Source organism: Echiichthys vipera (assembly GCF_963691815.1).
Source record: "Echiichthys vipera genome assembly, chromosome: 19".
Lineage (NCBI taxonomy): Eukaryota > Metazoa > Chordata > Actinopteri > Perciformes > Trachinidae > Echiichthys > Echiichthys vipera.
This window is the reverse complement of record NC_139844.1, coordinates 25,892,852-25,909,049: the sequence shown is the minus strand read 5'-3', so window position 1 is coordinate 25,909,049 and position 16,198 is coordinate 25,892,852. Positions and strand designations below refer to the sequence as shown.

The window sequence follows — 16,198 nt, the reverse complement described above, 5'->3', positions numbered from 1 at the left end:
TTATGTGTTTAAACAAGTTATTAAATTATGTAAAACCACTAATATTCCTCAGGCATCACGAGGCTTGTTTTTGAAAAATATATTGTTATAATTTATTTTGTTTTTTTTAAATATTTTTTTATGATTCTTAATGAGTTTTTATGATTTTTTTGGTGATTTTTAAAATATTTTTTATGATTTTTTGCTAAACTTAAATCTATTATGCTTCATTGTTTAATAGAAGTTTAATAATTTTAAAATTAATGAATTTATGATTTTTTTTAAATGTGTTATTTATTATTTTTGTACTCATGTATCACAAGGCTTGTTTTTGAATTGTATATATATTTTTAGAATTTCTTTCTGATTTGAATGATTTCTTTTATGATTCTTAATGAGTTTATATTAATTTTTGTGATTATTTTTTTTGCTAAACTTAAATCTATTGACCTTGGGGTGTTAAATACCTCATAACAACCATTAAAAATATTTATTAAACAACAAATTATTTTAAAAAATCATAAAAAATATATTATTCAAAACAAGCTTGTGATACATGAGTAATATTAGTCTTTACGTGTTTTGACACAATTAAATGAAATGGTTAAACTGCTTAATAGTTTTTAATTGTGAAAATCAAACTGACTCAGAGGACAGACATAAAGAACCCTACTGTAACTATGGTGATAATAACTTATTTTAACATAGATTACAGGAAATTTTAATCATAAAAAGTCATAAATATATATATAAACAAACTCTCTGGGTTAGCTCCTCCCATGCTAACGGTCGCTCGCTAACCGTCGCTAGCTAACAGCTAACCGTCGCTAGCTAACCGTCGCTAGCTAACAGTTAACGGTCGCTCGCTAACCGTCGCTAGCTAACAGCTAACGGTCGCTCGCTAACCGTCACTAGCTAACCGTCGCTAGCTAACAGCCAACCGTCGCTAGCTAACCGCTAACAGCTAACACCGACCTGTCAAACCGCCCCGGACCGGCTGACTCACCGGGGCTGTTACCTACAGATAATTAACGGTAGTTTCCGGTAAATGTTACGGAACTGATGAAGTAACATTGGCACCAGCTTCTCCCGTGTCTCCGGTAAGTCTCTGCTTCGGTTAAACCCGGTAATTCTCGTGTTTTTGAGCTAAACTCTCTGTTTACGCTTAAGGTCGCTGCTCCTGAGGCTGAGTCACAGTTATTAACCGTAGAGGCTGGAAACCTACTTTTATATTTATGTTTTTATTAAAAATACAGTTGTTTTTGTTCTACAGCTCATAGTTAGTTAGTTGGTAAGGTAAGTAAAGTTTATAAGTTCACAGTTTCATAATAATAATAATAATAATAATAAACTGTTATTCATGTCAACCCTTTCATTAAATTATGTCAAACACCTTTTGTAACATAAAGTCTAATATTCCTCATGTTTCACAAGGTTTGTTTTTATATAACATATATTTTCTTATGATTTTTTTAATGATTTTGTATTTTTATTTATTTTCTAATGATTTAAAATATATATTTTCTTATGGTTTACTTACATTTCTTTATGATTTTTTAAAGATTCATTTTTTAAGGATTTTCTTATGATTTTTTAAAGATTATTTCTAATGATTTTTTAGGATTTTCTTATGTTTCTTTATGATTTTTAATAATTTTTTAAGATTTTTAAAAATCTGAAAAACTGAAAACAACATACAGAAATGTAATTTGTCACCAATAAGTAACGTCGTTTCTTACACATTAATAAAAGTCAAATAACACTAATAATAAGTTAAAAAAAAGCACTTTGATGCTGATTAATAAATGAATTCATAACCTGCCTACATTTAATAAATCACAGTCTGAGTGACTCACTTTCTGCTAAGTCATGTTCTCTCTGCCACGACTGTCATCGTCACCACTTCCTGTCCAGTCGACTGAATATGTTTCCAAACAAGTTTGTCTTTGTCCGACAGACCAGAGGAGAGACACACCTGGATTCTTCGCCATGGGGAACGCCTGCAGTAATAACCTTGGGATCCCTCCGGCCAAGGGCCCGAACGCTGTGGGATGCACCGACTTCATGATGGACCACACCGTAAAGGTAAAATCAGAAACCAGACATCAAAGACAAGAGCTGTGACCGTAATCGCTCCCTCACTCACTGTTCTCTATAAAGTGTTTATTTAGGGCGCTCTCACACTGTGCCTCCGTCCCGTGCCCCATGCTTTAGGGTCCTTGTCCCCCCCTCCAGGCCCATTTGTACTCACACTACCTGGGCCTCGGAGAATGCTTCTTGCTGCCTATACGTCATCACGCCGTAACACGTCACACGCATTGATGACGTCATGGCGATGCGTGGCTTTGTTTCCAGATCTTTCCGTAGACCTCGGAGTTTTTGTGCGTCTTGTCGACTGTTTTTGAATCTTTTCATCGACCAAATCTGCAGTAAACACTCCACCTCCGCATCACACCAACGTGAACCTTTCACCGCCATTGTTTGAAATGTCCGCGCATGGTCCCTCCTTCTTTTTTCTATGTCCCAACAGGCGCACAGGAAATGACCTCAGAGCCGCCGTAGGCCTCATGCTCGTACACGTGCGCACGCTCGTGCTCGTACATGTGCAAACGTGCTTTACAAAAGCCCACTTCTCCCAAAAGGACCGTGGCCGGCAACCGTACTGCTCCTAGGCGCGGTACGGTTGCACTCACACCGGTCAAACGAACTAGACTTTAGCCGTGAAATGTGCTCGGGCACGGTACGGAAGCACAGTGTGAGTCGTCCTCAAAGTTCAGCATGAGAAAGAGACAAAAAATATAATCACACGTTTTGTGAACGATAAAGGGGACATAGAGTTCATCACATGATAATGGAAAGTGGTATCTGCTTCTTTCTACACATGACCTTCAAGCCTTCGCTAGTCTCACTTTCTGTCTCTTCTGTCTCCGTGTCGTTAACAGGGCAGCTTCTTCAGGCTTTACTATCCTTGTCAAAAGACGGAGAATGCGGCGAAGCCAGACTGGGTGCCGAGCGTGGAGTATTTTAACGGTCTGGCGGACTTCATGAAAATCAACAGGACTCTCAGTGAAAGGATTTTCAACTACCTCTTTGGTAATTTACCTTCCGTTAATCATGCTAACGCAGCGCCCGTTCAAAATGAGCCGGTTGGGAACGTGTTTTTTTTGTACTCCTCGCACGTTTCTCAAGAACCAATCATCCAAACAGCTACACACTGGATGCTGCACTTCCTTAGGTCCTGAGCAATTCATCTGCCAGGACACATGGTAGTTAAATACCCAAGCAATGCCGGAGTACACGTGTCACTGGTTAACAGCTCTTTGGGACCAGGGTATTTCCTGGAACAAAGGCGTTAATTCTGAAAGTTAAAATGCTGATGCTTCAAATGTTTGAGTTTTGCTACAGTGGAACATCTCCAGTCTCTCTTTCTTCATCTGCTCCTGAACGTACCGTAGTGAGCGACAGTGAGCGAGCTGTACCCAGCATGCCGTGCGGCTGTGTCATACAGATCCCTTCCTGTGTACATATGCACTGCTCGTCACGTAGATCTCCGCGATTCCACAATGACCTTCAGCGAGTCCTCAGAGATAGACACATGATTTAAATGTGAATTCATGCTGTTTAAACTAGGCTTTCCATGGTGTTTTAGTTACATATCAATCCATCTTCAACCGCTTGTCCCTATCGGGGTCACGGGAGCCGATCCCTGACATCGGGCGTGAGGCGGGTCCACCCTGGACAGGACGCCAGTCTATCACAGGACACATAGAGACGAACAGAGACAGACAACCATTCACACCTACGGGTGATTTAGAGTCATCAATGAACCGAACACCTGCACGTCTTTGGACTGTGGGAGGAAACCGGAGAAGCCGGAGAAAACCCACGCAGACACGGGGAGGACATGCAAACCGGGATTCAAACCAGGAACCCTCTTGCTGTGAGGCGACAGCGCTAACCACCACATTACATTATTCATAAACACACAGACGTCCACAGGCAGCTCCTTGTTGCTCAAGACGCCTTTTTTAAGTTCCATTCATGTTTGTTTCTTTTAAATTGAGACTCGTAACATTTGTTTTCATCATAAATACAAAAAAGTAAAATAATAAACAATAAACTCTTATAAACATATTTACAGTAGAGATAAGAATACTAGTAAAATAAAATCACGGAAAATGAAATGGGATAAGTTAAGTGTGTATAAACGTATAAACGTATATGGAAGAAACTAGCAATAAATTAAATTATTGTCATTTTTATTATTGTGATGATTTTGATTAATCAGCCTTGTGAGCGCAGACGTCCGGCGGTCTCAAAATGGCGCTAATCAGCACATTTAATCAGCTGGCCGATGAATCTGAAACTAATGACTGAAACAGACAAACTGAGCTGAAAACACGACCTCGAGTCCACCACAAATATAAACTCTGGTAAGTTTCAATTCTGCAAGTTAACGCTCACGCTGCAGGAGTGTGTGGGAACCAGCAGAACACCTACAACACCACAGCAAGCTTCAGGAGATAGTAATCAGTTACATAAAGTCTCTATAACGTGGAGTAAACTGTCAGAAACACTGTTAATGTGCTTTAAAACGCTCATATTTTGTCCTTTGTTTGTTCCAGGGTCCTTTAAGATCCCGGCCTCCTCGGACGCTCCGTTTAAATCAAATGAAAAATGTCCCGTGGTCATCTTCTCCCACGGTCTCGGAGCCTTCAGGTGAACACAACCGACCGTAACACTGCTTCAGTATTCACTCATTATGAAATGAGTATCATTGCACGTGTCATTTACATCCCCTTGTTTTCCCAGGACTCTGTATTCAGCCATATGTGCCGAGTTGGCCTCTCACGGCTTCATCGTGGCGTCCGTGGAACACAGGTATTTGCACACGATGCGCTGCTAATGATGCACCGCAGGGATTTTTAACTTTTACATTTTTTAAACGATAATCACCTGCTTTCAGGATGTGACATCACTATTGTTAAGACGGAAGCAGGAAACAACTCGACAACAACAACGATTCAATTGTTTCATTCAACAAAAATGTCACAAACTTAGGATAAACTTAGATAAATCATTTAAAAAAAGTTATAATCTGTCAAATCAGACATGTCACTACACTAAAGAAGTTAAAGGTGCATACTGCCACCTACTGGGTCGGAGTGTGTGTTGCACTTATTTTTATTTAACATTTATTTAACCGGGAAAAAAGACCCACTGAGATTAAAAACTCTCTTTTTCAAGAGTGTCCTGGCAAAGACAGGCAGTGACACAAGTAAAGTAAAGTTCAGGTCTGAATGAACCCGTTTAGTTTACATGAGCGTTAATAAATGGAGGCAGAAGAAGGACTTTACTTACTTATTACTGCAGAGATAGCGTTTGGGGCTGGGGCTGTTTCTGGGCACGAGTCTGAGAGAAGAACAGGAGCACGCAGAAGACAAAAGGAGATAAAACAATAATAATAATTTAGTATCTTGTGCAGGACACATTTCTAGTTCTCAGTGAAACCCATTCAGCAGAGACCCGAGTCCCTGCCTTAAAGTCTTTCTCCTGCTCCGTTTATTAACGCTCATGTAAACTAAACGGGTTCATTCAGAGCTGAACATTAAAGTCTTTTACTGTTTTACATCAACAACATTCACTCAGACATGTTCACCTGTTTATACCTGATGTTTACATCTGTTGGTGTTTGTTAAATCAGCACATATGTAATTACATTATGCCACGTTTGCTCATGTGAACAAACTTGTGATACCTTTTTTGTTTGTCTTGATTTAAGTAACAAACTCAGTCCTTATTCACGTCATGCAAACTTTCCCCTAGTGGGATTTTCCCCCTTACTCAGCAAATATTGAGGATACAAAATCAGTTGTTTGCTTCTGTTTCAACATAAAATGACTGGACGACATGTAAGTCAGGATTTATTTCATTAAACCAGGAAACAAAGTAGATGAACAGCAGTTATTCAAACACACCTGTCGCTCTTGGCTCTGTGTAGGATGTGAAGTATTTGAACTTTATTGACACAACTGTGCGCTGAACATTTGAATCCAAAGCCACAGATCAGGTTGAGGAACTTCTAGTTAATCGTTTGCCGAGTACAGTAAACAGTAGCAGAGGGCGGGCTCCTCTGCGAGCTGTTGATCTGCGCAGTAGGAGCGGCGTGCAGACAATGGTACGGACCAGGTCATCACATTTCTTTTCAGTATAGAGACAAGAGGGCCGTATGGAGATGAACATAATGGCTGCAGTCAGGCCGTCACACGTGTGGGTTGAGGTGGCGTTGGGCTGAGTTTGAGCAGCTGGTTAAAGGTTAAAGCCGCAGAGAAAGCCAGTGTTGTGACATCAAACTGACTTTGTTTGTCGTGCCTGCGTTGGCGGTCAGAGGTGAATCCAGCCGCTCAGACAGCGGGGCTTTTGTCACAGTGCCTTGTTAGTGTGTTTAGTCTGTTACCGCAAACAAAACCATTCATTCATTCATCTTCAACCGCTTGTCCCTGATGGGGTCGTGGGGGGGGGCTGGAGCCGATCCCAGCTGACATCAGGCGTAAGGCGGGGTCCACCCTGGACAGGACGCCAGTCTATCACAGGACACATAGAGACGAACAGAGACAGACAACCATTCACACCTACGGGTGATTTAGAGTCATCAATGAACCGAACACCTGCACGTCTTTGGACTGTGGGAGGAAACCGGAGAACCCGGAGTAAACCCACGCAGACACGGGGACAACATGCAAACTCCACACAGAAGGGCCCCAGCCGGGATTCGAACCTGGAACCCTCTCGCTGTGAGGCGACAGTGCTGACCACCACAACAGTCATAAAGAACGTTAACTCCCTTCAGTCTGTTCGTTGAGTCGCAGTAAAAGGTCTTTTCCCTTGGCTTCAAAGTGCAGATGACATGATTCGTTCATCAGGTTATTGATCTGGAGATACAGTTTATTCATCTCCAGGGCTGCAACTAGTTTCACGACGTGCAGTGACGTTCAAAACGTCCAGAATATTAAAGCGTAATTCAGGCGTAAAATCATCCCAGGGTCTTTTTCAGTACTTAAACACATCAAATGAGCCATCGAGACAGTTTCTTTCGTGCATAAACTATTAACGGAGAAATCCAGGAGAGTCGCTAACAGCCGTACGTGGCTAACAGTGATTAGCTCGGGGCAGCACAGTGGAGGCATTCAAAGGTCTTTTTTAACCACTAATGCTGCTGAAAATAACAGCAAACCTCTGCAGCAGCATGAGAAGAGTCCCTACACACACAACAAAGCACCAATGGGCTCCTTCCTTTGGGATTGACTTTGGTAATCCACTGTAATGGACTTTACTATGAGAGGAGCTGGTACAGGGGCCAGTAGGTAAGTCTTTAAAACACTCAGAAGGGACTCTTCTTATGCTGCTGCAAAGGTTTGCTGTTATTTTCAGCAGTATTAGTGGTTAAAAAAGACCTTTGAATGCCCTGAGCTTGTGTGTGTGTGTGTGTGTGTGTGTGTGTATGTGTGTGTGTGTGCAGTGGGAACTAACACAGGTTACTTTAGTACTCTGCCTTTGAATCGTTGTGTTTTTGCAGCGTTGTGTTTTTCCTTTTTCACGCAGAGACCAGTCCGCCTCAGCGACGTATTATTTCCGTGAGAAGACGGAGTCGGAGAAGGCGAACAAGATTGTGTCAAAAACGTCTGCGTCCGCCCAAGACAACTTGGTACAAGAGTGGATGTACTACAGAAATCTGCAGCACGGAGAGAGTGAATTCCCCCTCAGAAATAAACAGGTAGGAAGTTTTTACTTTCACTAGGGGAAAAAAAGGTTATAAACCGTAAAACATGACCATGGTAGACCTTATTAAAGGACTTGCATTGATAGGCAACAGCCTGGTAGCCTGACTCAGATGGTTTTTGTCTATTGAACTCAAGTCAATCAGGAGAAGAGAGAAAACATCTTTTACACTGAGAAAAGCCGTCAGTGTCGTTCTCTTCTCTCCAGTTATGATAGAACTGATGCTAATTAAGCATCTAAGCTAACCTCTTTAGGAGCCGTCATCACAGCTTCAAACGAGCGGTCTCCCCTCGCGTTCGTCACCCCCTGCTCCCCCCTCAACTAGCAGTAGCTCCTCACAGGACACTGATTGGCCGGATGATGTCACAAACCGGGCCGCACGGCCATGACAAAACAAGGAGATGCACACATGACACAATTAACTAATTATTTATTTAAGAAAAAGTAACTTCAAAGTAAATTAAACTAATCATGGCGTGTGTAGTCAGTGGAATTAGTGGTGTAGGTGAATGCATGAGTGGAGAAGTGTGTGTGTGTGTGTGTGTGTAATGTTGTAAAGAGGATGTACAGAAACAAACGCCAAACAAAAGGTGACCAAGGCGTCTCTGGGAGGAGAGCCACACTGACTGAGCTGCAGGAGAGAGTTAAGAGCACCCAGACTCTCACAGCCCAGGTGATGCCAACGCAATAAAAACACAATAAATTACTTATTTCCGGACAAGATGGATTTTCGTGTGACCTGTGAATGTGATTCTTATGATCTTGTGTTGTCAAAAACAAACCAGCGACAGGAAATATTAACCACACGCTATGTACTGAGCTATTCCTGAAAGGAGCTACGCTACTCTGATAATGTAGCAGGTGGACACATGCAGCGGTACCCGGTTTTATTTTCAGGGTTCGTACGGTGTTTGAAATCCCTGAAAATGCTTGAATTTTAATGTTGTGTTTTCAAGGTTTGAAAATGCTTAAAGTTGTTGCATTACTTTCACAACAAAAAGCTGTACAGTAGAAATAAAATGAGTCAAAGCCTGAAATGAAAAACTTAAAATAATATGTATGTATGTGTTTCGTATAAATATATTAACTTAGCGCAGCTATAAGGTGCTGGAAAAAGCTTGAAAAAATGAACCTTGAAAGTGCTTGAATTTGACCTTTTAAAAAGTTGTACGTACCCTGTTATGATCAAACCAGCGACAGGAAATATCAACCACACACTATGAACTGAGCTATTCCTGAAAGGAGCTACGCTGCTCTGCTAACGTAGCAGGTGGACACATGCAGCGGTACCCGGTTTTATTTGGGAGTGCTCCAGGTTGCACGTTCAGGTTTGTGAAAAGGAGATACGGTGTGTACTTGCTCCATAAAACATCACAAACAGGTTATGTTAACGCACTCATGAGTCAACTCTGTCATTGTATAAACGTAGAGGTGGAGATTTTATTACCCTCGTGTACAACATGTGTTCAGCTCGATTGCACAACATGTGACCTTTACGCTCAATAACTGAGTAACGTGCTGCATGACGCTGATGTTTCAATCAAGCCACATCCTGTTTCCTCAGCCTGTTCTCTGACGCTTCATCTGATACATCTCACGTCTTTGCTTTTATCTTTGCATTTTATATAGGAAATGATTATTATCTATGCTGTTTTCTCATTATTAATAACCACACTTTATAATTCCGTTCTAATTTTAAAGGCTTGGATGTTTGTGACAATATTCAGTGTGTACTTCCTCTCTTTCTCCTCACTCGTGTTGCTGTTTTGTGTCGTTCTCAGGTGAAACAGAGAGCGGACGAGTGCATCCTGGCTCTGGAGAAACTCATCGAAATCAACTCAGGGATCCCAGTGCAGAATGTTTTGCAAACCCAGTTCGACTGGACGGCGTTGGAGGTAACGCACTCATGAACTTTGGTCTAGTTTAACAGAGATCGTGAGTTTATTTTGAAATGAAAGGCATCCCGACAAGACTGAGGACGTGGAATAAGACAGGAAATATGTGCGGAACGGAAACTTGTGATAAAACAAGCTGGAGCGTGTCAGTCAGAGTCAAACAGGGTCACTTTTGTGTTCTTGATCAGAGTAGATTATATTCTTAAAGTTCAAGTTTAACCTTCTGCAAGAAATTCACAGAGGGAGAGAAAACTTAAAAGAATACAATACAGTGAAGATCAAAATTAGAGAGCAAAGTATTAATACTTGATTTATTCTGAAATATTGTTGATTTTATTGTTAGGAATTTAATTGGATATCCTCTGTGGCTGTACCGCTGCTGTACTAGCATGTTTTTATAAAATATCCAAGGCACTTCAACAAAAACCTTTATTTTGAGAGAACAGTAACCATTGGATGAGGATCAGCACCTCTAAATCTGAGGCCGTGGCTCTCAGCAGGAAACCGGTGGATTGTTACTCCAGGTAGGGAATGAGTCCTGACCCCAAGTGAAGGAGTTCAAGTACCTCAGGATCTTGATCACGAGTGAGGGGACGATGGAGCGTGAGTTTAGCCGGAGAATCGGAGCAGCGGGGGCGGAGCTGCGGTCGCTCTACCGCACCGTTGTGATGAAAAGAGAGCTGAGGAAGGCAAAGCTCTGGATCTACCGCTCAGTCCTGGTTCCTACCCTCACCTGTGGTCATGAAAGTTGGGTCATGACCGAAAGAACCAGGTCGAGGGTGAGGGCGGGCGAAATGTGTTTCCTCAGGAGGGGGTCTGGAGTCTCCCTTAGAGAGAGGGGGAGAAGTTCAGCATCCGTGAGGAACTCGGAGTAGAGCCGCTGCTCCTTTGTGTTGAAAGGAGCCAGTTGAGGTGGTTCAGGATCATCTGGTAAGGATGAACCCTGGGCGCCTCCCTAGGGAGGTGTTCCAGGCACGTCCAGCTGGGAGGAGGCCTCGGGGAAGACCCAGGACCAGGTGGAGAGATTAGATCTCCACACTGGCCTGGGAACGCCTCAGGATCCCCCAGTTAGAGCTGGTTAATGTGGCCCGGGAAAGGGAAGTTTGGGGTCCCCTGCTAAAGCTGCTGCCCCTGAGACCCGACCCCGGATAAGAGGCTGAAGATGAGAAACCATTGTGTCAGAAGAGAAGATTTAAACAGTGTTTTCTTCGGGCTGTAAACTCACAATAAATAAAGTTTTTTACGTTTGTTTTTTGAAACAAAAATGAATAAATCCAGTATTAATAATCTGTTCTCTAATTTTGATCTCCAGCATCTACCCATAACTGTTTAGATCATGATGTAGGATGTTTTGTTGTAATGTAATGTAAAAATAATGAAGAAGTCTAAATCAAACACCCATATGTTAAAGCTTATTTTCATATATCACCTCTTCCCTGTCTCCGTGCTGGCAGAACTCCATGGATCTGTGTAGGATCGCAGCGATGGGACATTCCTTCGGAGGAGCAACAGTGATCGAAGCTCTGTGCAAAGAGGTTAAATTTAAGTATGTGGGTTTACAATTTACCTCCAGGTCTCCTTCATCATTATAGCCGCTTGTCTCAGAGGAGCAGAATCATGATACAGGATATGAATTGTGTTTTTTTAAATGATGCATTCACAGTATTTTGAAATAACCTTCCCTGGAAACTCTAAACAGTGATGGTCAGTAACAGCAGGTTATTAACCCTTTGAGAGGCAGGATTTCAGCTGACATTGCTGTTTTTAAGAGACTGTAGCAAGCTGTACCAGATTTACAGCCGTGGGATGAAGCCTGTTGCTCCATCTAAGGATGAGCACTGAGTGATCCCCCCCCCAGTGTCTGCGTGGATGACCCTTTGCTCTCATCTCTCTCTGATCAGATGCGGCGTAGCGCTGGACTCCTGGATGTTCCCTTTAGATGACGAGATCTTTCCTCGGGTGAAACAGCCGATCTTCTTCATCAACTCAGAGAAGTTTCAGTGGGCGGGAAACATCAGCCGCATGAAGAAGCTGGACTCGGCCGTCATACAGAGGAAAATGATCACCATCAGGTATAACGGACGGGGCTGAAGTTGGCTCTCCAGGGCTCCAGACTGCAACCAAATGGTCACATTTTGCAACCAAAATTTGAGAGTCTGCGACTGAATTTTATGCGCAACCAGATGTCTCACCATATTAATATGTAAGAGGCTAAACAGCAACAGAGTGACAGATAAGACAGGATAAGCACTGTAAGAAGACAGTGCCGTCTGCACAGTAACACAAACACGTAACACTCCCACAGCCAGTCACAGAGTCGCACCTGACGGACCAGAAGTCTCCATATGTGACGAGTTTGGGCAGACGCTCTCTGCCGTCTGTCGGCAGCTCCCGAGCCGAGTGACCGCAGATATTTACCAAACCAAAGTAGGTTTCATGTCGGCCGTATGGGAAGAAATACAGACTGATTCATACGGTTCATATGTTTAAAACACATAAACAGCGGGAGAAAACTCAGGTGTGAGTCGATCAACTTAATACAATGGAAACGTATCTGTGGAGCAGTGCTGTATTTTATCAGGCGCGGGGCAGGGCTCTATTAGACGGCGAAGGCCCCCCGCAGTGGACCACCGTGAGTACCGTAGGCTTCACAACACAAGTACTGTGCAAAGACACCTGCAGCACCACAGCTCTCTAAAATAAACCAACTGTAAAGAAAATACTGACATTTTAAAAAGTGTTAAAATATCATCGTGTATCGTCTCGTCTCACCCTCATGACAGCGACGATGCTTTCGATTTAACTTCTATGTTGCATCTTCAAAATGTGATTTGAAAGGAAAATAATTAAGGTGAAATAATCCTTTTGGATATCTATATGAATTTGTGATTTACCACAGCTGTAAAGTGCTGGAAAAGCTTGAAAATGGACCTTGAAAGTTTTTGAATTTGACCTTTGAAAATGCGTAAGAACCCGGTTTTAAAGTCTGCTGTTTCCTGACTTTGCGGCGGTGGTTTCTCTCCATCAGAGGCACGGTCCACCAGAGCTTCCCAGACTTCACCTTCCTGACGGGAAACTGGATCGGCAAGCTGATGAAGCTGAAGGGAGAGATCGACCCGGAGATCGCCATAGACCTCTCCAACAAAGCAACACTCGCCTTTCTGCAACGCCATCTCGGTAAGAGAAAAAGAGCTGACGATCCCTGCCAGTCGTTTTATATCACAGCCCCAAAGCAACTGGACTTGGTTATTTGTATAGGAAAACGTTTCACCTCTCATCCAAGAGGCTTCATCAGTTCATGTACGCATCTGACCAGGCTGGGACTGGACCAGGACCAGGACCAGGCTGGGACTGGACCGGGACCAGGTCCAGTCCCACCCTGGGAAAGGTCGATGATGTCACTGGAACCCTTCGTGCTCCAAGTGCCAACGAGCGTCGTTAGAGTGACAGTCGTTGGTGGGAAGTAGGTCTGGACTTGGTTGGTGCTCTATTGAGTCTTAACGACAGTCGTTGGAGGAGGACGTTTGTGAACAGTCGTTCTTTAAGAAAACTAAGGAACCAACTTCCCACCAACGACTGTCACTCTAACGACGCTCGTTGGCACTTGAAGCACAAAGGGTTCCAGTGACATCATCGGCCTTGTTAGAGGCCTGGATCTCCAAACCAGTTAGTATGACCAGTCCCAGTGTGGTCCTGGTCCAGTCCCAGTCTGGTCCTGGTCCTGGTCCAGTCCCAGTCTGGTCCTGGTCCTTGTCCAGTCCCAGCCTGGTCCTGGTCCCAGCCTGGTCCTGGTCCAGGTCCAGTCTCAGCCTGGTCCTGGTCCTGGTCCTGGTCTTGGTCAGATGCGTACATGAACTGATGAAGCCTCTTGGATGAGAGGTGAAACGTCTTCCTGACAAATAACCAAGTCCAGTTGCTTTTGACTGAATTTGCTTTGAGGAGAACGACGACCTGGACGAATGAGAACATTCACAGGCGTTTTATTTCACAGGTTTATCAGAAGTGTTTTTAACTTCTCGTAAACTCTGCAGGTCTACAGAAGAACTTTAATCAGTGGGACCCTCTGATCGACGGGCAGGACGAGGACCTGATTCAGGGAACTAATGTCACTGTGCTCCAGTCTGCCATGTGAACCCGCTCATGTACTGCACACCGGGGACCGCCTTCACCTCGTGCGTGGGAGTCAGTCCAGGCGTCCTTGTCATTTCAGACGGACTGCGGAGAACGTTCTGGAGCAGTAAACGATAGAAAAGATCATCACTACCTCATCAGCAGGAAGGATTTGTTTCTCTTGATGGAGCGAACACTCACTCGGTGTTCCAGTGTGTGTTCCACGAGGCGCGGACGTCGCCCAACTCTTCTTTTCACTGTTGAATCTTCACTTTTACCAGCATCAGGAAATGCTTTTAATCACTTTCATCTTTGAGCGTTTATGAATAATGTTATTCCACAGATACGGATGTATGAGCGTCGAACAGACAAGCTACACTATGATTACCGTGTGATTATGGACCTTTAATGGGAATCGAACACTCATATGATCTTAGATGTTTTATGAACCTAGCCAAGTTATCAAACGTATTAATATATTTTAAACGTATCTAATCAGCATCTTTAAAGAGCTCACGAACACAAAAGGGCAGGGTTAAGATGTGCCTTAGCTCGGCACCGTTCACCCCGGCTCGATGTCTCAGCCTTCTACTTTTATACATTTAGCGTAAGAGGAATCAAATAAATCTGGTTTGTTTACAGATAAACGTTTTGTCAGCTCATTTAAGTGATGTGATGTTCCAGGTGTGCTAACTCCAGGGTTCCTACAGCTTTTCTGAGGTCAAGTACAAGCGTTTTCAGGCGTTTTAAGGGTCCATTTTCAAGCGTTTTCAGGCGTTTTAAGGTCCATTTTCAAGCGTTTTCCAGTTTGGGTTTACTGGTACTGCTCCATGAGAGAGCTATGACTCTTTCTGAAAGCAGTAAACATAAATCCAGGGCAGCTGATACTTCTACTTAAGTCTTTTTAAACCCTTTACTTCTACTTTAGTCTTTTTAAACCCTTTACTTCTACTTTAGTCTTTTTAAACCCTTTACTTCTACTTTAGTCTTTTTAAACCCTTTACTTCTACTTTAGTCTTTTTAAACCCTCTACTTCTACTTTAGTCTTTTTAAACCCTCTACTTCTACTTTAGTCTTTTTAAACCCTTTACTTCTACTTTAGTCTTTTTAAACCCTTTACTTCTACTTAAGTCTTTTTAAACCCTTTACTTCTACTTAAGTCTTTTTAAATCCTCTACTTCTACTTGAGTCTTTTTAAACCCTCTACTTCTACTTAAGTCTTTTTAAACCCTCTACTTCTACTTTAGTCTTTTTAAACCCTCTACTTCTACTTAAGTCTTTTTAGACCCTCTACTTCTACTTGAGTAATGACTCTGAAAACGTTTGACACCTCTGTGAACCCGACACGGATCAGTCATTACTGTTACGATGAGAACCAGAAGCTCAGACCATTAAAGAGAGGCTTGAATGTCTGAACACTTCTCTGTGTTCTTGCACAAAGTACATTCAAACACTTCTTTCTGTGGAACATGTTTGATATGAAACGTCATGAGACACACGAGGATGAGTGACCATGAAGTGGATTTTCCAATTCTGTGAACATTAATCTAATGAAAGTTGTGCCTGAATCAGACAAATCAATTGTTTTTGGAAATCTTAAAGTTTGTCACAAGTGAGAAATACCAGCGAACTAAAACAAATTATTGGAAATCTGCAAAGTCCCAGATGAAGCTTTACACGCACTACTGTGTTCAGGGTTCGAACACGTGTCCAAGATACAATTCAAGCACTTTCAAGCTTTTCCAGCACCTCAGGTCTGTGATCTATTACGTATTTCTACAAATACACACTGAAAATGACCTTTTTTACCCCATTGAAGTCGATGGTTTTTGCTATAAACAACTAAAAATAGTGTTTTTAACACCAGAAGAAGAAATTAAATGTACATTTTTTATCCTATAGCTATTTGTTGTGAAACTAATTCAATACAGATACAACTTTAAGCACTTTATCCAAAATTCAAGCACTTTTCAGAGGATTTGAAGGATTTGAAGCACCTGTGTGAACCTCTTGTATTTCAAATACGCTGCACCAAACAAGAAGGAAGCCGGACTCGTCTGCACACATGTGAAAGAGATTTATTGTGCCAACATAAATAAATCTTTAAGGCATGCACGCACTCAAATACAGAAAACAGAAAACTGCTGCACTTCACAGCTAATCAGCTTTTTAAACTAAACATTCATCGAGTTATCATGCGGCATCTTATCAGAACACATCACCTGTCACAGTGGGGCAGCGCACGGACACCACAAACTTCAAACCATGCAAAGGCACTTTGAACCAAAAGGTTGTTTTTCAGTAGGAACACATGAATGAGCCGCTGGGCCAGAGGAGAAAGACGAGCGGCCGGGTCCAACAGGTCAGAACCGTTGAGCCGTTAAAGAAAACTAAAACTAATGTGAACTTGTTGTAACTCAAAGCAGAAGCAGTTG

General features: G+C 42.6%; 1 protein-coding gene across 2 annotated transcripts; it reads left to right on the top strand.

The window, feature by feature from the left end:
* The first annotated feature begins 857 nt into the window (after nt 1-857).
* Nucleotides 858-14,346, top strand: pla2g7 (phospholipase A2, group VII (platelet-activating factor acetylhydrolase, plasma)). Of its 2 annotated transcripts, none has more exons than XM_083933632.1 (11): nt 858-1,079; nt 1,937-2,064; nt 2,922-3,072; nt 4,605-4,698; nt 4,792-4,860; nt 7,582-7,753; nt 9,540-9,653; nt 11,108-11,199; nt 11,555-11,725; nt 12,682-12,830; nt 13,685-14,346. In XM_083933632.1, the coding sequence occupies exons 2-11, from the start codon at nt 1,969-1,971 to the stop codon at nt 13,783-13,785; spliced, it is 1,209 nt and encodes a 402-aa protein (XP_083789758.1). In that variant the 5' UTR covers nt 858-1,079; nt 1,937-1,968; the 3' UTR covers nt 13,786-14,346. The 2 variants fall into 2 exon arrangements, with proteins under 2 accessions (XP_083789758.1, XP_083789759.1); XM_083933633.1 differs by lacking the exon at nt 858-1,079 and adding an exon at nt 1,238-1,275.
* The last annotated feature ends 1,852 nt before the right edge of the window (nt 14,347-16,198 follow it).